The 24,633-nt window shown below is 41.6% G+C and overlaps 1 protein-coding gene across 9 annotated transcripts in view; it reads left to right on the forward strand.

Moving 5' to 3' along the window:
- ECT2 (epithelial cell transforming 2) overlaps positions 1–24,270 on the forward strand; it is a 48,404-nt gene extending 24,134 nt beyond the window's left edge. For all 9 annotated transcript variants that reach the window (XM_081862219.1, XM_081862211.1, XM_081862217.1 and 6 more), the window contains 7 exons: positions 37–115; positions 1,765–1,884; positions 5,699–5,837; positions 8,381–8,535; positions 11,961–12,068; positions 12,912–13,058; positions 23,002–24,270. In XM_081862219.1, the coding sequence (XP_081718345.1) occupies positions 37–115; positions 1,765–1,884; positions 5,699–5,837; positions 8,381–8,535; positions 11,961–12,068; positions 12,912–13,058; positions 23,002–23,091 (838 nt within the window). In that variant the 3' untranslated portion in view covers positions 23,092–24,270. The remainder of the gene's footprint in view (positions 1–36; positions 116–1,764; positions 1,885–5,698; positions 5,838–8,380; positions 8,536–11,960; positions 12,069–12,911; positions 13,059–23,001) is intronic.
- The last annotated feature ends 363 nt before the right edge of the window (positions 24,271–24,633 follow it).

The following is a 24,633-nucleotide window of genomic DNA, read 5'->3' on the forward strand; positions in this document are numbered from 1 at the left end:
AACAACTGAAAAGTCTTTTTTTGCTCTTTTCCCCAGGCATATTAATGAAGATAAAAGGAAAACGGAAGCCCAAAGGCAGATTTTTGATGTTGTCTATGAAGTAGATGGCTGCCCGGTAAGTAATAGTGCAGCTGAGCCTGATGTGTGGGGTGGAGTCCTTTTGTTAGACAGATACGACCTCTTGGTAGGGGAAGGAGGAGAAGAATAAATGTTAATTGGAGAGTCTTCTCACGTAACACTCCCGGGCCAGTGGGGTTGCTGTGGGCCCAGTGCCTGTTTGAAATATTGGTCCAGCTTTTCTCTAGCAAACCTGAGCTGCTTCATGCTCTACGTGCTTCACAACAATTGTGAGGTCAGCTGTCCTGTGCTGTTTCATCTCTCTCCACTTCAGTTTTTCAGAAAAAAGTATGTTTAACTTGCTACATGTTCAGGGTTTTTATTGAGATGAATGGGAGAATGAAGCTGCCCAACCCCTAATTGAACTGGATTATATGCTCGACAAGTTCTTAAAATAGGGTAGAGAAAATTAATTTAGAATTTTGGTTGTACCATAAATTCCACCTTTTGGTTCTGCCACTTCAAGAGTGCTAGAATATTTTTCCTGTTTTTGTAACTTGCAGCAGATTCCTGTATGTAATAAAAAACAACTGCAAGGCTTTATTGAACCCTAGGAGTAAGTTTTACCCTATGAGGTTAATTCTGCTTCAGGCTGGCTTTATATTGGTACAGGAACTATAGTTTTCATAGTGCAAACTTTTAACACTGATTTCTTGCTTACAATATTCTGTTGAGCTCCCCAACCCCGTTAGGTTATCAGGGTACTCTGGATTCCTTCCATTATGAGTTCAGTACATCTCCTATGCATTTTGTTTTGCTTTCTTGTTTCCTTCTTCCAAGGCTTCCACATCTCCCAATGAGTTAACACTGTGAAACCTAACATACCCCAATAGGTTAGGAGTGTGTTCTATGTTTTTGGAATGTGGTACCATGAACAACTAATTTTTTATGCTGAACTGGAGTAATTTTGAAATTGATCATTAGCTTTATTTCCAGATAGAGTTTTTGAAAGTGTTTATTGACCCTAATAATGCTGTAGAAAAAATGTGTGGGGTTACAGTAACAATAAGCTGATGTACTGGAGAAGTATTCTGTTGTTGGGCAATGAGAGGACTCCTGTATGTGAGCTTTTGAAAGGGTTCAGTAAGGCAATGTTAAAAAAGGTAAAGGACCCCTGACAGTTAAGTCCAGTTGCAAATGACTGGGGTTGCGGTGCTCATCTCGCTTTACTGGCCGAGGGAGCTGACGTTTGTCTGCAGACAGTTTTTCTGGGTCATGTGGCCAGCATGACTAAGCTGCTTCTGGCGAAACCAGAGCTGCGCACGGAAGCGCCATTTACTTTCCCGCCGGAGCGGTACCTATTTATCTACTTGCACTTTTTGGGGTGCTTTTGAACTGCTAGGTTGGCAGGAATTGGGACCGAGCAACTGGAGTTCACCTCGTCACGGGGATTCAAACCGCCGACCTTCCGATCAGCAAGCCCTACCTAGGCTCTGTGGTTTAGACCACAGCGCCACCCGCAATGTTACCTGCTGTGAAATCTAATCTGCAGAATAGCATAAATATTACTGTCCAGCAGGTTTTTGAATGTTATTCAGATCTTTTAGGTTAAAAGTCTGCTCTGTTTAATTTTATTTCTTGGTGACAAAGCACCTTCCTGAACTATTCTGTTCTGTTTTTTAAATGAGCTTCTCCTATACCCCACAGGCCAATCTTTTGTCATCTCACCGAAGTCTAATTCAGCGGCTGGAAACAGTTGCGCTTGGTGACGACCTCTGTGACAGAGGGGAGCAGGTCACCCTGTTCCTTTTTAACGACTGCCTGGAGGTAAGTCTATAGATATTCATTTGGCTGTGACATTCTGGAATGACTTGCAACCCAGAGGAATAAATAGTAATCCAAATACTTGCAACCCACGAAGGACGACTGGAACACTTTTTTTTTTTTGTCTTGACAGAAAGCTTTACGCTATATGTGCCACTCAGTCAGTTGGTAAGAACCACTGCACAAACTGTCAACAAGGAACACTTTATTTCTGCGGACTTAATGGTTGGTAGCTCGATACGGGGATTAGTGGAGAAGACAGAGCAACTTTCTGCTGCCATGTCTTACTATTAGTAGTGAAATATTTGCTGCAGGAGAGATGCTGCCACTGAGAAGCAAGCAGAGAGGCCTTTGAGTAATTCCTCCCCCGACATGAATTCTTGCAGAAATGTAGTACGCAGGCATCGTATGGGTTATTGACTTACGACCAGAGCTGTGCCCTAGAAAATTCTTCCGCAAGAGGCTGAATTCTGTAACCTGTATAAATTAGACAAGTTGAATAAACTTGCATCTCGAGTCATGACATTGAAGCTCTGCTCCTGAATCTATACTTGGTCTCCCCTTTCTTTTTTAAGGAGCATCTGCTGGCTTGGTAATGCTGACTTCTCTTGCAATTTTGGGTTCTTCTGGCAGATGCTGGAGGTGGAAAGTTGTTAACAAGCCTCCCCCAGTTTTTAGATCAAAGATTTGGGCAGGGGGAGGTTGCTGATCAGCTGATTGCCATCTGTACATTTACTTGTGGTGGTAGCAGCAGCTCTGGAACAACTTGGAACAGCATGAGACTCTTAATCTCAGGGTCATGGGTCCAAACACCACCTTAGGGAAAAAATTCCTGCATTGCTGAGGGTTGGACTACATGACCTGTGTGGTCCTTTCTAACTCTACCATTCTTTGATTTGAACTACAACCTCATCTGACTGGATCTCCCCTCATAGTTAATCCAGAGCTCTTTAAAATTGCAGCATTACAACCAAGGCAGTTTTATTGGTCTGTTGCATGTAGGAGCAGCATCTCCTACACCCTATTTACAAAACTCAGCATGATCCCATGCATATTTACATAGAAATACAACCCACTGTGTTCAGTGGGGCTTTACTCCCAGGTAAGCATACGTAAGACTACAATCTGTGTCAACTGAGGAAACTATTGCTGGGTTTACTCCAGTCTAGTTGGCCGATGCTTTTGTCAAGTGTTGGCTTCTTGCACCTCCGTATTTGGATTAAACCAGTGTCTCATTTCTGTAGCTGAGTACTTGTTAACCTGAAAAGAGAGCTGCTTTAAATCTCCCCCGCAGCCTTCTTTTTGCCGTCCTTCTCTGCTGTCTTCCCATCCCTAATGTCCACTTGATGCGATGCAAGCAAAAGAAGATTGCTTTTCACATCTTTGGGATTGATGCAGCTTGGTTACTCTAGTGGTAGCTCATCAAAATCGGTTGGTCTCTTGGCGCCACTTAGAATCCTGGCATTTGTTTCGAGTTCTCAAGACAGTGGCTCAGCGGCGCACAAAGTTCTCGTGGGGCTTATTTATATTTAATGTGAATAAATAACATGGCTGTGCCAGGTAAGTCTGTTTTGCTTCTGCTTAAGCTATACAAAATGTGTGCGTAAAGTGTCCACACAAGCAGTATAACCTGTAATTGCTGTTGGAAAGATACTGAGCTAGGGGAAAAGAAACTAATCAAGTTTCAGAGACTTGAGTCTAGCATGGGGGAGGCCATAAAGCACACAGTTCATTGTAGTCTGTACAATTTGCAACACCAGGGATGTGGAACTCTGCTTAAAAATCTGTCTTCAATAGCCACAAGTTAGCTTGAACCTTGCCCTTGACCAGTGGGTTTATGGCTTGGTTTCCCCAGCCACTCTGGGTGGCTTCCAACAAAAGATTAAAAATACATTAAAACATCAGTCATTAAAAAACTTCCCTAAACAGGGCTGCCTTCAGATGTCTTCTAAACGTCAGATTTTATTCGTTTGACATCTGATGGGGGGGGCGTTCCACAGGGCGGGAGCTACCACAGAGAAGGCCTTCTGCCTGGTTTCCTGCAACCTTGCAGTGAGGGAACTGCCAGAAGGTCCTTGGCGCCGTACCTCAGTGTTCGGACTGAATGTTGGGGGTGGAGACGCTCCTTCAGGTATACTGGGCCAAGGCTGTCTAGGGCTTTAAAGTCTTCAACCGTGGCCCATGGAGCTGCAGTTGTCAAGATTGTAGCTGGGCTGTGTATAATGTGTTGTTTGGTTGCAGAATCCAGTTTTCTAAATCTGCTTTTACGTTGTGTCAAACAAAATCAGTCAATCAATCCTTGTCTATCCCGTATGCTATCATGTAAAAATATTTTTGTCTTGCCCTTTTCTGCTTTTTGAGAAGGAGCTTCACGAAGGCTAACTATAGTAAAAGGCAATATTAATAAAATCTCAAAAACACAAAGCAGCAACAAGTTTAGCAAATCAGCAAGCAGATGCCAGGTACAGATAGTGTCCAACTGAGATGTATGTGTCTATATTGGGGATGATTAACCTTTTTTTGGGGTGCTGGAGAGCCACATTCATCTTTGGCCAGCTTTCTAGGGGCTGCATGGCTCTAGTGGGTGTAGCTACCCCATACTCTTGTGTATGCACACACGGCACACAGCTGTGCAGATCAGATGGGAGCTGTCACCCTTGCCCCACTCATGAAATGGTTGCTCTGTTGATTGAGTTGTGGGTGTTGTGCATCCCAACCCAGTACTCTGATGGAGAGCTTTAAATCTCTCTACCCACCTCAGTGCTATGTCTACTCCCCACCCCCAGTTGCCAAAATTGGTGGACCCAAAGCTGGGGTTTAGACACCCAACATCTAGACAGTATGAGCTTGGAGGACTCAAAGTGAAAGAGCTAGACATAGTCTCAGGATCGGAAGTTTTGCAGCCAGGCTGCCTATATTAGAAATGCCAAGGCTTTCATATTCTCCAGCCGTGTGAGATGCAATAATGGGGCCTCCCATGAAGACATATGACATACGGAGGCAGTCCTTAAAGTTCTCAAGGTTTTGGATCTATATTTGGGATGCCTAGATGTGACAATGTAATGATGCTGCTCTTAATTTGGAAGCTGGTCTACGTTCTTTGAGCTGCCTGGCTTGCATGTGTTCCATTTACTTTTGGCTTCATTGTTGCCTTTTGCTTGCTCCCAGTTCCTTTGTATTTTAGGCTGAAGATCTGTTCTTATTAAGTCTCCCTGGATGAAGGAATTGCTGCAAAAAAGTTGTTTCAATTGGGCTCTCTCCTCATTTGTTGTCTATAAACTTGTTCACATTAAACCCTAGTTGCTTTATTCTTATTACTATTATTTATTTATACACCACCCATCTGGCTGGGTTTCCCCAGCCACTCTGGGTGGCTTACAGCATAGAGTGCAATAGTGCAGTGCCTGAACTGGGCTCATAGCTTCACAGCAGCATATATGCTTGCTTGCAAGGTCCTTTCACAATTGAGGAGACTTAATTCAAAATGTATCTACTTGTGGGTGGAAGCGAGTACCCTTTATTTACAAGTGCCTGGTACAACACACCTTTACTATCCATATGCAATTCTGGATCATTTTACAAGTACAAGACAAAAGAAGAATGCAGAATTCAGCATGTGGTTTTTCAAGTGAACATAAAAACTGACTGTGTCTCAGGGAAAAATAGTGAATATTTTGCAATAGAAACATGAATCTGTATGTTGGAATTGTTTAGGATTTTCAGAAGCTGTCACCGAACTTTCAGTTTAAATGTTTCTGGGGATATAGAAGATGGTTCTTTCCATGCTTCTTTTCTTTTCTCCCCCCCCCCCCAACAGATTGCAAGGAAGCGGCACAAAGTCATTGGTGGCTTCAAGAGTCCTCATGGCCATACCAGGCCACCAGCCTGTCTCAAGCACATAATCCTCATGCCCCTGTCTCAGATCAAGAAAGTACTAGACATCCGAGAGACAGAAGGTATGAACATTGGCAGTGGAATGTGGATTTTTGAGGACTAATAATGCAGAATGATGGACTTCAAACGCTGATATGTTTTGGCACAGCTGAATAACAAGATACCTTCCAAAGAGGTTTCACCTGGGGGCCAGGGAGCCGGAAGTAACCATTAAAAGGAGCAGTGAGAGAAGATGGTCAAATGTCAGGAGTTGGAGAAAATCACTCAAGGCTTTCAGAGCTCACAGCCCTTCAACGAGTGTTTCCATGTGCCTTGGCAGAAAGCTTTATCTAAAAATAAAGCTTCGCATGTGGGCGTATTAACCTTTTAAGAACAAAGATTGATATGACTGGCACTTGAAACTTGAACAGGAGTTAAACCCACAGTTCTGTCTTAAGATCCTTCAGCAGGCTTGTGTAACTTTCTCTAGACTATCATTTATATGCCTGCATGTTTCACTGAAATCAGTGTGACTTCCTTCTGTAGAGAGCATTGTAATCTTCTTAATTTCCTGCATCTGCGGACTCTGCAATGATGTGTGGCAGAGCATCATTCTAGGGTGCTGGAAAGATTCTCTTCCTGTAACTTCAGAAATAGTGTTCTGCATCAAGGTCAGCCTCTGTGCAGACCTGCCTGGTACAAACTTAAAGCTAACTGAAGTTAAGGAGGAAGCTAAGGGTTATGTACACCTTCCCTATCTGCAAATATCTACTCTGCCTGGGTTTGACATGAAACCTTAACAGTTGCCATCCTGGATAAGAATGAGCCTTATTGTCGTCATCTCAACAATGCTGTTTTAAGTCAGGGTTGCAAAGTGGGTTTAAGAGCATTCCCAGGTTCATTTTAACTTAGCTTGGTGATTGCATGTAAAAAAGCCAGAAGGGTATAGAGCAGGTATGGGAAATCACTGGCTCTCCTTTCTCCTGAACTTCTGCTCCTGTCATCCCTGCCAATTGATATTGCTTGCTGAGACTCATGGGAGCTGTAGTCTTTTAACACCTGGAGTGCCAAAAGTTCCCCACACCTGGTAGAGAGTATTGGCCTAGCGAGAGGAAGAACTTGGTTCAAGTCCCTGTGAGGCCATGAAGGCTGGTGGGTGACCTTGGGCCAGGCACTCGCTCTTGCACTCCAAGCCAAACCTTCGTGACCTGGCTGTGATTGAAGCAGAGGGAAATAAGGTGGAGAGGTGACTTTAGTTCATAGGCGGTGGAAAGTTATGCACAAAATCCTATGGCTCTTTCCTTTTTTCTTTTTGTAAATAATTTTTATTCATTTTCCATTTTGTAAAAAAAACTTTCATATTAATAACAAATCAAACCAAATATTTCCACATTCAAAAACAAAAAACAATATAGTTAATTATATAATCCCAATTAATTAATTACAATGGGACTTCCCGTGTTCTGGATTTCAAGAGCTAAATGGCCATCTTTTCTGTTATCTTCACAAATTACTTGACAATTTTCCAATCCTGATATTGACAATCTCCTCTCTCGATCAGTCTGTCACTGGTATAACTCTCTATCTTGTTTTATTTGGCCATTCTTTTTTCTATAATCACACAGGGGGCTTTTTCCACATTTTTCTCAGTCTTAATATTTTGAAGCACAGTCCTCCTCAATGACCCCTCCTTTTTCTGCTGATTGTTGTTCTAATAGGCTCTGGCTCTTTCCTGATCCCTAAATTTCATTTTGTTCTACGTTTACCACACCATTCAAATACCTTGATTTACCTTCCCTTCACTCTAAGGTCCTTAGCCAGATTGGAACAATTTGTATTTAAAATGTTATGTGAGTTGTCGAAAGAAATAATCCCTGAATACAAGCAATACCAGGCCGGATAATTTCACTAGGTATTCTCCCATGCCCGAGCAGTAACAGTGCTTAAAAGCCAGAACATAACTGCAAAACACAGGGTCTTTTAAAAGCATCATACACTACTGTGGTTATATAGTGAGGTTGAAAGGTTTGGACCTTTGTCACTGAAGGCGTGGCAATGCCATTCGCCTCTTGCTTCCGAATTTTGTGCAGTGTCTTCTTTGTTGTGGCTGAATGTGGATATTTATCTTCTGAATCTTTATTCTGCTCACACGGCTTTGTAGACTTCACTGTCCCCCGAGATGCTGTACCTTGTTTTGGTGACGGCAGACCTGTAATGGTTAAATAAAGCATCTTGCAGCTTCGCTACTGCTTAAAGACCTTTGTTGAACCTCATCCCCTTGTTTTCTATGGGCGGGAAAACTGACCCACCTTATGTCCAACATGTGGTGTTTTCTCAAGTATTAGAAGTCCTGTGCACTGGTTCTCCATTGCAATGTGCAGGATGTGTTTTTAGACTTCCTTCTGTAGCCCACACACATGGCAGCTGAAATGGGGAGACGCTGCTGAGATGAATATATGAAGAGTCAGTTCTGTGCGGAGATGGCCTGCCCGCTTCTTTGATATTCAGGCTTCTAAACTTTGGTTCTTGTGCTGACCCTAGGACAATACTCAGTCGTCCATGCTCCCTTCTTCCTCTAATAGCGAGTTGCTCAGATTGTTGACTGATCTGTTGCTGTTGTTTGCAGAGTGCCACAAAGCATTTGCGTTAGTTGTGCGACCACCGACCGAGCAGAGCAACTTGTTGTTCAGCTTCCAGATAACGACTGAGGAACCTCCCAAGGAGAACTGGCTGAAGATGCTGTGCCGGCACGTAGCCAACACGATATGCAAAGCAGATGCTGTAAGTTCTTGATATCAGAGCTGACGAGGGGGTTGTACCTTGAATCTGTTTTAAATGTGTAGAGGTTTAAGAGATCTATGTCAGATGGCTGTGCCAGAACTAACAGGCCCACTGGTAGCATGTCTTGTGGCAAAGGTCTGCAAGATGGGACAACTTCTCAGAAGGGCTTGCTGCCAGTTCATCAAGGCTGTAATCTCTTGGAGACTGTATCTGTACTCGGTGAGCTTCAGCCAAAAAAGCCTCTCAAAGTGGGTTACATACAATCAGAACAAAGCAGTCCTTACTTGCAGGCTTACAATCTAAAAACATGCAACACAATAGGGGAAAGGGGCAGGGAGGGAAGAAGAAAATCAAAATCAAAGCTCGGCCCCCAGTTATTAAACAGTTGTTCTTAGAACATCCCCCTGGCACAGTTCAGGGGCAGGAGGTGCCTGATAGTGCTGTCCACAGAGCCACAGCTCAACATGTTTGGATTCAGAAAAGACCCCTTGTGAGTTAAATGGCACTTAACTTCCAGGTAAGAATCAAAACCGTACGAAGAAGAGCAATGCTCTTGTTTGCATGGCATGCTTGCCTGGAGTTATTGCTGTAACAGGTGCAGCACATCTGTGTTTGGAGTGCACTGTTGCACTTAAATAGGGGTGTGTAGCAGCTCTGTGCATACTCCAAATAAGGAGGTGAATTGGAGTGATGTGGCCCATGATTTCATGTTTCCAAGTTGGGTCGTGCTGTTAACAAGCTATATTTTGGGGGGTAAGGGACCTCCTAAGCTGATTCACTTTGGGGCTTCTCTCCCCCGCCCTACAAGATGAAGCCTGATAAACCTCAGAAAAATAGGTGCACAGGGCCCTTTTTTCTTTTATGAGAAACGAAACCAAGCTGCCCAGAGCTTTGGAAGAGTGGGGTAGGGTGCGGGGATATCTTGTTTTGCTAGACAGGCCAAGCTTTTAATCAAAGTGAATTCTTTTTCTGAATCACTCCAGTCGGTGATTGGGAGGGGGGAATGATGTTGAAGTAAATAAACCTCTCCATGTGGGTCATCTTTCTCTGAGCTTTGGCTATAATAGGACATATGGAGTTAGGTTATTGTGTCAGCCTGCCTTTCTGGTCATTGACCGTATTAAAGATACTTGAATTTTTGTCAGCTTGCTTCTTTCCCAGTTAGTCTTTTTCATAACACGTAACCTGCTTGTCTGCACTTCTGCTGGTTTCCCACCCAGGGGCAGCTTCCTCATGCCTCCCAGCTTTCAAACTTGATTTCCCACAAAAAATAAAATAAAAAATAAAATAGAAAAATGATTTGTATTTCCCCACTCCAAAATGGGAAAGTCTGCTCCTGTGCACCTATTTTTTTCTGAGATTTGGCAGGCTTCATGCTCTCAGAAGGGGAATTCATGCCTGCAATTCGCAGCTAATTCTGGCAGAAAATAAAGCTTAAGAGGTCTTTATTTATTTAAGGGGTCCCCGCAAAAAACCGCTGGATGGCTCTGTCTGAAATTTGGCAGGCTTAATGCACTCTGAAGGGGCTCCCTTGCCTACAAATTTCACCCACTTATGTGAAGGGTTGTTTTTTTTTGAATGCTACAACAGTTTTTAGATTCCCCATATAGTCAGTGGGTGTGAAACAGAACTTGGGATCTAACAGATCAGATTTGAAAACCTGAAAAAATGAATCCAATTATTCATTGTGGATTCAGAGCAGATTGGGTTGCTTGCAGACGCTGCCAATACAAGGTGAATTTTGTTGCCATTAATCACCCCTAATAAATAGTGTTATATAGAGATTTGCTTTGCCTGCCCACCTGTTTAGTATGAGGTAGCATACATTGGCATAGTAAGTCATCTTTTCCAGGAAGCCTGTTGGGCCGTGAACGTTAACTATCTCTCTTGTTTTATAAAAACGCTAAAACAGCAAAATAAAAAGTACCATTAAAATAATTTAATCAAATAGCTTTGAGCAAAGCAATCATTCTTTTAATTTGTTGTTGATGGCTGCCTTGATGTCTGTTGGGAGAAGACAGAATGTGTGTGTGTTAAACAATTATTTTATTTCCAGCAGATCCTGCATGTTCACCATTAGGCTTTGGGTGATCACTTGATTGATTCATTCTTCTAGGGAAAGACGATTGCCTAATGTCAGTTGTGCATGTCTTTGCTTACAAAAGTAAAAGAATGTGGCACAGGGACTCTGTCACTCAGTGGTTCCAGAGAATAAACCTATCATAAGGTGCCGTTTGGTTTGCATATTACTCACAACACACCCCAATTCTAAACATTCTGTATTTCAGTGGAGCTGATTTAGGGTTGCAAGTGCTTCAAGGGAATTTATTCAACGAAAGACATTGTTTTATATAGTATTCTATGTGTCTACTGCTTTGGTGTAGGACAATGTCTTATTCACTGGTTTGTGTTTTTAGCCTTGCCCGATTCCTTTAACAACTGCATTTTTTGCAGTTGTCTGAAAAGGAGCAATGCACAAGTTCTTGCTCGTGTGTAAGAGTTCTCTGTGGTCAGGACACCCAGCTGTCCTGGTGTGATGTTGGGGATGGGGCTAAAAGCACAGCATTGCCCTACGTATGAAAAACACACAGTTGTTGTCAAGCTGAAACCATGTACAAGTCCATTATATCGGATTCTTCTGACTGTACTTAGGATGTACAAAAGAGCTGTCTTTGAATAGGCTTTTTCCTGGCAGAGCTAAATACAGTGGTACCTTGGTTCTCGAACTGAATCTGTTCAGGGAGTCCATTTGACTCCCGAAACTGTTCGAAAACCAAGGCACGGCTTCCGATTGGCTGCAGGAGCTTCCTGCACTCAATCGGAAGCCGCGTCAGATGTTCGGCTTCCAAAAAACATTCGCAAACCCAAACACTCACTTCCGGGTTTACGGCGTTTGGGAGCTGATTTGTTTGGGAGCCAAGCTGTTTGACTACCAAGGTACCACTATATCTTTTAAGACCTCTTAAAAACATGGAACATTTCATGGTTGAAAGTGTGCTGCTGTTGAAAAAGGAAGTGGTGTGTATTTTAGCTGCTGTAATAAACTCTGAATGTCGAGGGATCCCCATCACTAGGTAAGACTGGACTTAGGAATTGTTGCCACCTTGTCAGTCGAAGTTACAAACTTTTCCTTTTCCAGACTAAAGGGACTTCGCTTTTTCATAGCGATGTGTACACTGACTTTCATGCCCCACATGGTGGCAGTAAAGCCTTTAATTTTGCTCTTTGTTTTTCCTACCTGCTGGCTAAGCAGTAGAGTTCTGAAGGTTTGCAACTCCTATCTGGAAAGTTTTGTCTTTGGTAGTGAGAATCTGAGGGCGGTGTCTGAGAATTTGAAGTCTGCTGTTGATTTTTGAAACGTGAATCTTTTACTCTCATGGTGGCTTCGCCTTCGAGTAAGTTCTCAAGCCTTCTTTCCTTTGCAGGAAGATCTCATTTATGCTACTGATCCGGATTCCATTGAAGTAAGCACGAAGGATGTGGACAGCACACTGAGCAGGGCATCCCGGGCCATTAAAAAAACATCCAAAAAGGTACGAGGTTTAACTAATAAAGAAATGCTATTCTGAAGCTATCTCCTCACACCAAGCTTTTTCATTTGGGGGCAAAACCCATTCAGTTCCCTTCCTGGTGACAAGTTTTATTGCACTGGAATATTTGAGCCTAAATGTGACACTTGCACATGCTCCGTGCATCAGGAGAGAATGAATGTAAACCACTGACAGATGTTTCCAGAGATATATTGTGCAGTAGCCCTCAATTGTGTAAGGAGCTTTTAGCTGATGTATGTTGTCTTCTCTCAATCTATTACGTGTTACTATTCCAGCACAGAGTTTGAGAGTTTGGCACCAGTAAAAAGATCATAACTTTTTCATGTTGAAACAAATTGTGACAAATCTGAGGGGGGTAGGGCCTTGTTAGTTTTGGGTTTTTGTTTTTGACAGTGAAAACAGGGGCCTTTTATGTCACTTCCACTATTTGGCATTTGATTCCACTATTTACAGTTCCCCCACCTTTCTGTATCCAGAATGTCTGCTTCTTGATGTATGATTCCTCCCCCCTCATTCCTCTCAATATAGATGTTGATTCTGCATCTGAGGAAGTGAGCTCTAGTCCGCAGAAGCTTACACCATAATAAATGTGTTAGTCTTTTAAGTGCATTAAGAATCTTGGTTGGTTTGTGTTGGAGGAAAAAAAAGTAATATAATGTTGTTTGGCTAGGGATATGAAGTGTGAGGCTGGAATAGGCATGAATGAGAACAAGATGGTTGGATGACTTTACAAGATGGTTGGGTGGCTTTAAAGGAACATTAGGCAAATTCATGGAGGGTCAGGCTTTCTACAGTTTACTTAACGTGGTTCTTAAAACTCTGCAGGTCACACGAGCATTCTCATTCTCCAAGACACCAAAGAGAGCGCTCCGGAGAGCATTGATGGCGCACAGCAGCGTCGAAGGAAGGACTTTCTTCCCAGCTAGTGAGAATTACTTAGGAGGACGCGTTGCCAGCACTTCATCGCTAGCTGTAAGTGACTTTTCCCAAGGAAGTCTTGAATAATATAAAAGCCCCGAGTGGGGAGGCTGGCTCTTGCACTGTTCTTATTTCAATAATGAAGCTTATTGTAATCATGTCTTTTAATCTCTCTCCGGAAGTCATAACACCTGTGTGGTCAATGTAATTAAAAGATCTCAACTGTAGTAGAGAAATCCACTCTAAATGTCAGGCAGAAGTGAGCATGCCTGGAGGAGATAGGGAGGAATGTATCTTACAGAAGAAAATCTGCTCTCTTGTGACCAATTAAAGACATTTGAGAAAACAAAACGTTTCAGAAACTGAGCTCCGAAGGTGCTCAGAGGTTCTGCAGCCATGAAAGAGAGAACGATCTGAGTGCAGGAAATTCCTTTTTGGTAGATAAAAGTTGGGTTGTGGGCTAGGGTGCATGGGAGGCTGCCTTATGCTGAGTCAGGCGATTGAGCCCAACTCAGTATAGCCTACACTGACTGGCAGCAGCTCTTCAGGGTTTCAGATGTGGTCTATCCCAGCCCTATCTGGAGATGCCAGGGTCTGAACATAGAACCTTCTGCACCCTGAGCAGATTCTCGAACACTGAGCTATGGCCTTCCTTTTGGGGAATTTGGATCTTATTAAATGTCTTGTAAGGGATGCGGGTGGCGCTGTGGGTTAAACCACAGAGCCTAGGGCTTGCCGGTCAGAAGGTCGGTGGTTTGAATCCCCGCGACGGGGTGAGCTCCCATTGTGAGGTCCCTGCTCCTGCCAACCTAGCAGTTCGAAAGCACGTCAAAGTGCAAGTAGATAAATAGGTACCGCTCCGGTGGGAAGGTAAACAGCATTTCCGTGTGCTGCTCTCATTCGCCAGAAGCGGCTTTGTCATGCTGGCCACATGACCCGGAAGCTGTATGCCGGCTCCCTCGGCCAATAAAGCGAGATGAGCGCAGCAACCCCAGAGTCGGCCACGACTGGACCTAATGGTCAGGGGTCCCTTTACCTTTAAATGTCTTGTGGTTATGTGTTCTGGCAAAAAAGGGCTTCCTAGAAAAGAAGAAAGAAAGAAAACAGAAAAGTGACAAGGAGTAGTTAAAAATATTACAGCTATAAAGATTAATCAAAAGCATGGGATGGAATGACACTCTTGAATCATATAGATAAATGTACATTTGGACTGTTAGTCCCGACTTCCGGTCGGCGCCAGCGTTTGATGGCGGTCCTAGCCTCGAGCTCCGAGGCAGGACTGCTCCGTAAGTTCGGGTCTTACCCGCTACGGCAAGCGGGGGACCCCTAAAATCACAGGCGCTGAAGCCTGTGAGCAAGGAGATTCGGTGGGCACCTTTGCGCCCCCCCGGCATCGTGAAAGAGCCTTTTTAAAGGCTCCGGAGCGGCATCGGGGTGAGCGCGGTGCTGAGGATCGCTACCCAGCTTACGGAGTGAAGCCGCGTCGCCATTAACGGAGAGCGCCGATTCCTTTCTGAAATCAACGATTGGCAACAACAATACCCGTGAGTAAGATCGCAAAAGTAAAACGGGACTTAAAAAATTTAGAAGATTTGGCTGAAAACGGGAAGGCAAAATTAAGGAAGTCAGCCTCCCGGAACTGCATGATTAACGGAGCAATGAAAAGACTAAGCTGTGTTTAAATGGACCTTCCTTTTAACTCTTATTAAACCAGACATCGAAAGGATCTCCCCCCTGTGGTGCAGGAGAAGGGGGGGAGGAAACAGAATTAAGTTAACCTGCAAAAGAAAGGGATAAGGAATAAAAAACCTCTGCTGCCGATACTTCTGGCCAGGCTGCCGGAGCAGCGATCGCCTGAAAAAAGGAACTGTCAAGTGAGCTGTCAAAGGACAGCGGCTACAAAATAAGACTTATTTTGAAACATACTCGGGACTTTGGTGGATTACAATTCTAACAGTAAAGTGCTACAAACTAAAGACTTTTAATGGGACTTTTGCCTTTTGACTTTCGTTTTCTTTGTTCTGGGTGCCTTTGGATGGTTACAATTTCCTCCTCTAGAGGGCTTTAGTTACATTACGGTGTATCCAGTGGGATTTTCCACTTGCAACTTTCCTGTGTGAATGACCTTGAGTTATGAGCAACCCGCCAGAAGAGATTTCAACAAGAAGTAAAACAAAGCAGGCTCAAAAACAAGTTCAAAAAAGAGGCTCCTTATCAGGAGCAGCAGCTGCACAAGAAAAAATAACAGCAGCATCAATGGAGTCAATGACACAGGCCCTGCTTAAAATAAATCAGTCACTAGAAGTACTTACTAAGCAATCTGCAGAACTTACTAAACAGTCTACAGAGAACTCTAAGAAACTGACGGAGTTGACAACAAGACTAGACCTGAATACAACAATAATTTCATCTAATACAGATTCTATAAACCGTTTGGTTCAAGAATCTACGGAAACAAGGAGAATAGCTGAGAGTGCTAGGTCCACTGCTGAAGAAACCAAAGGAAAGTTTGCGCCTATTGTAAAAAAAGTACATGAACATGATTCAGCATTAGCCCTACTAGAACTGGAAAGGAAAAGTAAGAATCTGAAACTAAGATTGGTTCCAGAAGAGGAAGAGGACAAGCTCGGGGAATTCCTCACAGATAAATTTCAAGACTTCTGGAATGATGAGCTAGATGGAGAGGAAGATGAATTTATGATAACCTCAGCCTTTCGGATTGGCAGGAAGCAAGGGAAGAAGCCAAGAGATTGTTTAATTACCTTAGGATCAAAGGAACAAAGAGACAAAATATTGAACCTACACTTCCAGAAGGCCTTGGTCATTAAAAATTCTCAGATTCAAATCTTCAAGGATATTCCCAAATATTTTTTGGAGGTTAGATCTCAATTTAAAGAACTAGTTGATCTACTTAAGAAGAATAATATCCCATTCAGGTGGGAATTTCCACAAGGGCTGTCCTTTAGCTTCAAAGGGAAGAAAATTAAAATAAAAACAAACCAGGATAAAGAGTTCTTTTTGGAAAGAAATCAAGAGGATCTTCAGAAAGGAACTGTTAGTGAGGAGGAAGTACCGGACATCTCAAATCTATCATTTGGACTGAACCGAGCACCGACCGAGGAGGAACAACAACTTGGTGCAGTCGGTGGAAGATCTACCCAGTAACCAAAATGTCTCTGCAACTCTTCAGTTGGAACTGCAATGGTTTGAACCACCCTCGAAAAAGGGGCCAAGTATTTCATTTATTAAAGAAGGAACTCCTAGATGTAATCTGTCTACAAGAAACCCACATTGCCAGGATACATAGAAAACTTTTAACAAACAAGAGATTAGGACAAGAATTTATATCATCAGATAGAGTCAAGAAAAGAGGAGTTGTGATTTATGTCAAGGAAAAATTTGAACCAAAATTGATCTTTAAGGATGACCAAGGAAGATACCTGGCAGTGGAAATCCAAATTCATGGAGAAAAAATATTGATTGTTGGAGTTTATGCACCAAATGAGGGGAAGGCTGAATTCTTCAAGAAGTTGCATGAGACTTTAATGGACTTTTTGGACTTTAAAATTATAATGATGGGTGACATGAATGGAGTCGTCTCTACAAATATGGATAAGGCCCAAAGACAAACAATATCTAATGATGGAAGATTACCAAAGACTTTTTTTGACCTGACTGACACTATGGATCTGATTGACATTTGGAGAACTAGGAACCCTCTGGAAAGGGAGGGGACCTTCTTCTCTGAAGCAAAAATGACATGGACTAGAATTGATCAAATATGGATTTCTAGTAATCTGGCATCAAAGGTTAAAAAAACAGAAATCTGCCCAAAGACCTGCTCTGACCACAATGCTGTCAAGATGGAAATGAAACTGACAACAGCTGGAACCTTTAGATGGAGAATGAATGACACCCTCTTTGGAGATGAGGAAATTTGCAAAAAGGCCCAAAAAACACTTAAAGACTACTTCGAGATCAATTTGAGATCAGACACAGAAAAAAGAATCATTTGGGACGCAAGTAAAGCCGTGATGCGTGGCTTCCTAATACAACAGAATTCAATAAAGAGGAAAAAACAGAATGAGAAGAAAGAGAAAATTTGGAATCTAATAAAAGAAGGGGAGAAGAAACTGAGATCTAAGCCTAAATCCCAGGAGATATTAAGAGAAATAAAATTTTATCAAACACAATATATGGAATTGATGAACCAGGAAATAGAATGGAAAATTAAACAAATGAGACAAAAGACTTTTGAGTCTGCAGATAAATGTGGGAAGCTACTGTCTTGGCAACTGAAAAAGAGACAAAAACTGAATACAGTGACATCACTCGAAGTAGATGGGAAGTCTATTAATAAACCAAATGAGATAAGTAATTGTTTTCAAAGTTTCTTTAAGAAATTATACAAACAAGGGCCAAAAAATGAACAGGAGATAGAAGAATTTATTGGAAAATACGGACTATCAAAAATCTCTGAAAACAACAGAAGGAGTTTAAATGAGAAAATTACAGATCAAGAAATAGAGAGTGCCATCCAGGATATGAAGCTGGGAAAATCACCAGGACCAGATGGACTAACTGCGAGATATTATAAAGTATTGAAGGATTGGTTAATACAACCACTGAAAGAAGTTTGCAATCAAATTTTGGAGGGGAAAAAGGCTCCCGAATCGTGGAAGGAAGCATTCATCTCACTTATACCAAAGACAGAAACTGAGAAACATCAAGTTAAGAATTACCGCCCTATATCACTTTTGAATGTGGATTATAAAATTTTTGCAGACATTCTAGCAAAAAGATTCAAAAGAGTTCTGTTAGAGGAGATTCACAGGGACCAAACAGGCTTTCTACCAGGCAGGCAATTGTCAGACAATGTGAGGAATATTATAGATATTCTAGAACTTTTGGAAACTGACATAAATAGAAAAGCTGTTTTGATTTTTGTGGATGCAGAGAAAGCCTTTGACAATATTTGTTGGAGCTTTATGAAGAGGAATCTCCAAGGAATGGGGGTAGGCAAGAACTTTGAAAATGGTATAAGTGCAATTTATTCTGAGCAAAAGGCCAAACTTATTGTAAATGGTATGGTTATGGATGAAATTCCAATAGAGAAAGGGACACGACAGGGATGCCCAATTTCCCCTCTATTGTTTATATCGGTACTGGAGGTTTTCCTTAATATGATTAGAAGAGACCAGCTGGTTAAAGGTATACAGGTCGGAACTAAACATTATAAGCTAAGAGCATTTGCAGATGACTTAGTTTTGACATTACAACAGCCAGAAACTAGTACAAAAAGAGTTCTGGAACTTATTGAAATATTTGGTCAGGTAGCTGGTTTTAAATTGAATAAACACAAGACAAAGGTGTTGGAAAAAAATCTTACGGTGGGGGAAAAAGATAGTTTCCAAAGAGAAACTGGTTTGGAAATTACTAAAAAGGTAAAATATCTGGGGGTGAATTTAACATCTAAGAATGTGAACCTATTTAAAGATAACTATGAGAAATGCTGGGCTGAAGTGAAGAAAGATTTCGATATATGGTCAAGATTGAGACTTTCCTTGTTAGGCCGAATTGCTGTAATTAAGATGAATGTATTGCCGAGATTGTTGTTTTTGTTCCAGACATTGCAAATTTTAGATAAGATGGACTGTTTCAAGAAGTGGCAGAAAGATATATCTAAATTTGTCTGGCAGGGCAAAAAACCCAGAATTAAATTTAAGATTTTGACTGATGCAAAGGATAGAGGGGGCTTTGCCCTGCCGGACTTAAAACTTTATTATGAAGCAGCAGCTTTTTGCTGGCTGAAACCATGGCTACTTCTTGAGAATACAGACATTCTGGACCTGGAAGGTTATGATAATAGTTTTGGTTGGCATGCATATTTATGGTATGACAAGGTAAAGGTACATAGAAATTTTAAAAATCATATTATTAGGAAAGCATTGTATAATGTATGGAATCGATATAAAGATTTGTTTGAAAGTAAAACCCCCAGGTGGCTGTCACCAATGGAAGCTAAGGCGGTAAAAAGATTGAACATGGATACAGACTGGCCAAAATACTGTGAAATTATAGAATATGATGGTGAAAAGTTGAAACTACAGAGTTTTGAGAAATTGAAACCTAAAGTCCGAGATTGGTTACATTACTATCAGATTAATGAAACTTTTAAGCAGGACAGAAAACTAGGATTTCAGAAGGAGAGGTCAAAGTTAGAAACAGAATTGCTAGAACCCAATACTAAGAATTTGTCTAGAATGTATAATCTGCTGCTAAAATGGAACACACAAGATGAAACGGTTAAATCAGCCATGATTAAGTGGGCACAAGATATTGGTCATGATATTATGTTTGCTGACTGGGAGCAGTTATGGACCACAGGTATTAAATTTACGGCATGTAGTGCCCTGAAAGAGAACATAATGAAAATGATCTATAGGTGGTACATGACCCCAGTCAAGCTTGCAAAGATATATCATTTGCCCAATAACAATTGCTGGAAGTGTAATGAATGTGAAGGAACCTTTTATCACCTTTGGTGGACCTGCCCAAAGATTAAGGCCTACTGGGAAATGATCTATAATGAAATTAAGAAAATCCTTAAGTGGACATTTGTAAAGAAACCGGAGGCTTTTCTCCTGGGCATGGTCGGCCAATTGGTACCAAAGAAAGATAGGACCTTTTTTATGTACGCAACAACAGCAGCAAGAATCCTTCTGGCGAAGTATTGGAAGACTAAAGAATTACCTACTCTGGAAGAATGGCAGACCAAGGTGACTGAATTTATGGGACTGGCAGAGATGACCGGCAGAATCCGTGACCAGAGGAAAGAGACAGTGGAGGAGGACTGGAAAAAATTTAAAATCTATCTTAAAAATTGTTGTAAAATTTCGGAATGTTAAGATGTCAGGGGATTGGACACTAAGAATTACAGCTATAAATCGAAATTTATAAAGCAGAAACTTTTTTTAAAGAGAATTAAATATAAAAATGGGATGAAGAATTGCTAAAAATTTTGAAATTTGGATGCAGTGAAGGGGAGGTTTGGGGAAGTCGCATTATGTTTGTTTGTTTTTTGTTTATGTTGTAAAATCAATAAAAATTATTATTAAAAAAAAAAAAAAAAAATGGACTGTTAGTCCCTTTGGAGGAGTTGCGTTCAATGTTTTGTGATGGCGTCTAGCAGTGCTAGGTGAATGAAGCCAATGAAGGGTGGCTTGGCCTTGTCTCCACAGCAGGGCTGCTTGCTCCTCTGATGAACTGTTCCGCTAACCGCAACAAGCACGGCCAAGTTTTCCTTTTCTACATCAGGCCGTAAGGGAAATAACCTTAAGAGGGTGTCCTTGCACCGTAACAGCACTTGAAATGGGAATGCTCAATATCTCTTGAAAACACAATTTGGTGCTGCCATCCTGCCAAGAAGTGTCTGCGATTCTAAACTGGATAGATAGACCTCATTCCCAGAACATACATAGTTCTCCAGCTGTTGGGAGCGGGGAATTTCTTTTCTCTGCTCCATTGCATCAAAACCCATAAAATGTCACAGTTCTCTGCTTAGTTTACCTGATCCCAACCCACTTTTACTGATATTATGAAAGCAGCTGCATGTGGTGTTGGTACTCTGGGTGGGCCTCTTGAAGCAGAGGGTGCTGCAAGCCTTTGAATAGAATTTTTGCAGACTCTACTCCAAAAGATTTTTTTTGCCCAGTGGAGGAAAGGGTGTGGATGTTAGCTCTGTAGATGTTAAGAAAAGGGGGCTATTGTTAGATGAGTAACTAGTTCTTTCCTAAAAGTGCAGGCGATTTGTTAGGCTGAACCTGTCTCTGAACTGGGAGATAAGGCTCAATACAGCCATGATGGATATTCTGGGTGGTTTTGAACATGTTCCTGTGTCATCCCTGAAATAGCAATGTTGACCAAATCATTTAATGACTCCTATTGCAGGGGTAGCATAGAGACCGATTAAGACTGACCTTTAAGCCCAGTAATCTCCAGTTCAGTCCTTGTCTCTGCAATGTGCTCACCCAATGACCTTTGCCAAACTGGTCAATTTTATTGGCTTTAGGTCCACTCATAGACACTTCACTTGTAATATTGGCATTTATTGTTGCAATGATGACTGTAATGAAGTATGCAGCTTACTCCACGTACTGCTAAGTATTTTCATGGAAGATGAATGAGCAAACATGGAGATAGCCACTGAAGATGAAATCTAGGCCATATCGTGCCATTGAAAAAAAACACGACTCTTGCAATTTAAGCACAGTGAGCGCTTTATAATTTGGATGTACTTTGATATATAAACTAGGTTTGAAGGCTTAAACTAGGTGGTGTCATACACCTGCGGATCTCTTTTTAGAGCCAGAATTTCTTTAGTGCCCCCGCCTTCTCCCACTCTACAACACAACAGGCATTTCCCAGCAGTAGAATGTCCTTGGGTTGAAAGAGACTTTTGTTTTGGAAGGTATAAATTACTGAAATACAGAACAGAGGGATTAGTCATACAGGTGGAGCATCGTAATCTCTGAAAGGTAAATCTAGTTCAAGCACATCTTGGACTGAAGGGCTCAAAGGAAGCAGTTGGTACATTGTCCTTGGCTTGTCAGCCTAGCCAGGCTCTTCCTTAATCTAAAATAAAATGGTACGGGGAGTAGCACAATGGGAGATCGTGATAGATCTGGACTGAATGCGATGTGTGGATTAACTCTCCGTTCCCCTCTTCCCACAATGTTTTTAGATTACTCGCTGCGCTTCTACATACAGTTTATGTGAACCAGTTAAGCACATTGTTAGTGTGCAGCGTTCCAACTCCGTTGATGGGAACTCCCCGAGCTCTAGGCCTCGGCCTCTGATAGCTGCTTCCCATGGTGTAGAAGGGAGAGTTGCTTCCAGCTCTGACAGCCTAAACACCTGTTCCCTGCCCAGTCCTTGCCCAGTCATCAGCACCACCAGAGAGGAAGCGACTGATGACCAGAGGGCTGCCTAAAGTGAGCTCTGCCACCTCCTTGTTGGGCACTTCTCGGAGGCAAAGAGACTGGCCTTAAATAAGGCCTACAGTCTAATATTTTCCAGGTGCTGGGTCTCTCTTAAGCACTCTTTCACTTCTGTCCCAAAATGCTTGAATTCCTTCATTCAAATTAATGGTGTTTGCATGGTCACCACTGATACTGATCTTGCTCTGGGTTTCTTTCCATGTTTTCTGGCATTTTAAGGTACATATGCTTTTTTATAAAACACAAGTATGTGGCTATTTACTTGAGAAAAAGGTAGCTTTGACATTTGGAAGTTCTGTCCATTCCTTCAATCTCTTGCAATGGGTATGTAGCAGAATTACTAAGATAACTGGACATCCTAAAAGAAGTCATTTGACTAAAGTGACCTGCAGGGCACTATTTTTGGGGGGTTAGGAGCTCCTATAAAATATATTCTTGCACCAATTACAATACCCTTTGCGTGCTGCAAGCTGTCAGTATTTTTAAATGACCTTGAAGCTTGCCCTATCCAAAAGGAAAACCTTTGAGTTGTATAGCGATTGTGGATAATTGTGATATAGTTGTAAAATGTATAGCGATCTTATAATAGTCCGAGAGGGTTTTTCTATCTTTCTTGCCCTTCTTTTAGACGCCACTTTGAAGGCACGAAAATGCAGCGAGGGCAGAACTGCTCTTGCATACGTTTAAGTAGAAAGCAATGCCTCATCTTTATTTCTCTTGAGGCTTGGCTACATTAGAAAACCTTACATGTCGAAAGGCTGAGTTGGAGAAGCTGCTGCTTAATGGAAATGCAACACACACACAACCTCTCAATAGTGTTTCTGAAGACGTATGTCCGCCTAACGTGCTGACACTTTGAAAACCTGGATTTTAAAGCGGGGAAGATGTCTCCTTCCTTGTGATCCCCTTGAATCCCCCCTCCTTTTCCAGGCACACATTAGAAGTATTTCTTCCACGGGAGATGTATACACTTAATATTTCTTCTTTTCTTTGAACAGGGCATCCACTCTCCATCCTTGATCAACCTGCCATCAGTGTTTGAAAAGAGGAGTCATACTTTAAGTCGGTCAACTACTCACTTAATATGACACGGACAGGAAATGGAGTTGCAACTTAAAGTTTTGACTGACGGAAAGTGGTCTCGCTTTTTGAAGTGACCATTTACTGACATGAACAGTGGTACTTAGTTAGCACTTAGTGGGAATTAGTAAGCGTTTTAGATAACACTAAATTAATCACCAAGAGTTGTCTGATGTGCCTACTAAACAACTGAAGAACTCAACCTTGGCTTGGAGAGAACATATTCCTTTGCACAAATCATCCTATTGGCATAATGGAAATATTCTGCTTAGTGTAAACATTGCGCAGTGACTTTATGAATAAACCAGTGTTGGACCTGCCTGCGAATATTTAGACGTTGCTCACTGATGCCCGCACTGGCTGAGGATGACGGATTTTGCTTTTAAAATAGTGTTTGTACCTTTAGAGGCTGACGGTTCGAATTGACCATTGCATAGACCAATATCCAAAGTGAAACACTTGCTTACTGTTTAAAGTATAAATCTGTTTTTTTTAAAGCCTAAACTATACTTCAAGCATGATGAAAGTGCATCGGTGGCGGTGGTTTAGTGGAAATATGCAAATGGTTGGCCCACATGTCTGTTGGTCTGATGCTCTTTAGCTGCTAGGTTTTACTGTTGCCCAACAAAATGCAAAATCACCTGAAGTGGAAGCCCCTAGAAAAATCACTGTACTAAATTGTATTTATAATTTTTGAATGGGGACCATTTTTTTTAATATAAAAAAGCTATATCTAAAACTCAAGTGTAACACTTCAATTTCTTAATATACTTAGTTTTTGTGCACAGATTTCGTATGGAGATGAAAATGTAGATCTGATTTCAATATCTACAGCTGCTATTTTTTTATTATTCAAAGGCTTTCATATAAAAATGTTCACCTTGTTTTCTTTAGGGTTTTTTTTATACAGTATTTTCTCACATCTTAAACTTTTTTAATATCAAGTTTTCAAACTATACTTCTAAACTCTCTCTGAAAATTAAGTTTCTGCATACAATAAACTTGGTTTGTTGCTGTCCATATATGGGGGTTGGAGTGGGTGGGATTTCTAATATCCCATTTTCTCTTAACCACTGACTGCTACTAATAAGTGTAACCTGTGCCACTTTTTTTTTACTACTTGTATCTTTTAAAATTCTATACTGGCAGAAACTTGTGTAAATAAATAGAGTGGTTTGTGTCGCTTATCTTTAATTTTTCATGTTTACCTCTGCAGATCCTAGCCTCCCAAGTTCATTGAATATTTTTTGCAATATCCTAGCAACGCAAACAACGTGCATCCTATTCAGCTGCTTTTGAGCATTTCTTAGAGTGGAAAATTCACCAAGGACATGTCTATTACTACTTACTTTGAACAATGAAATCCTTTCCCTGTTGAATTGCTCCTTAAACTTCATTCCTTCTTCAAAGAGAGAGAAGAATGAGGGTCTGGAGACAACAGCGCTGTAGAGATGTCTACACAATCTACTGGGTGGGAATGGAAAAGCTTTTGTGGCATTATGGGTGCTTGCCCAGTAATTGTGAGTGCCAAAGCTTTTCTATGTCACAAT

This window comes from Podarcis erhardii, assembly GCF_964252035.2.
Source record: "Podarcis erhardii genome assembly, chromosome: 5".
NCBI classification, from domain to species: domain Eukaryota; kingdom Metazoa; phylum Chordata; class Lepidosauria; order Squamata; family Lacertidae; genus Podarcis; species Podarcis erhardii.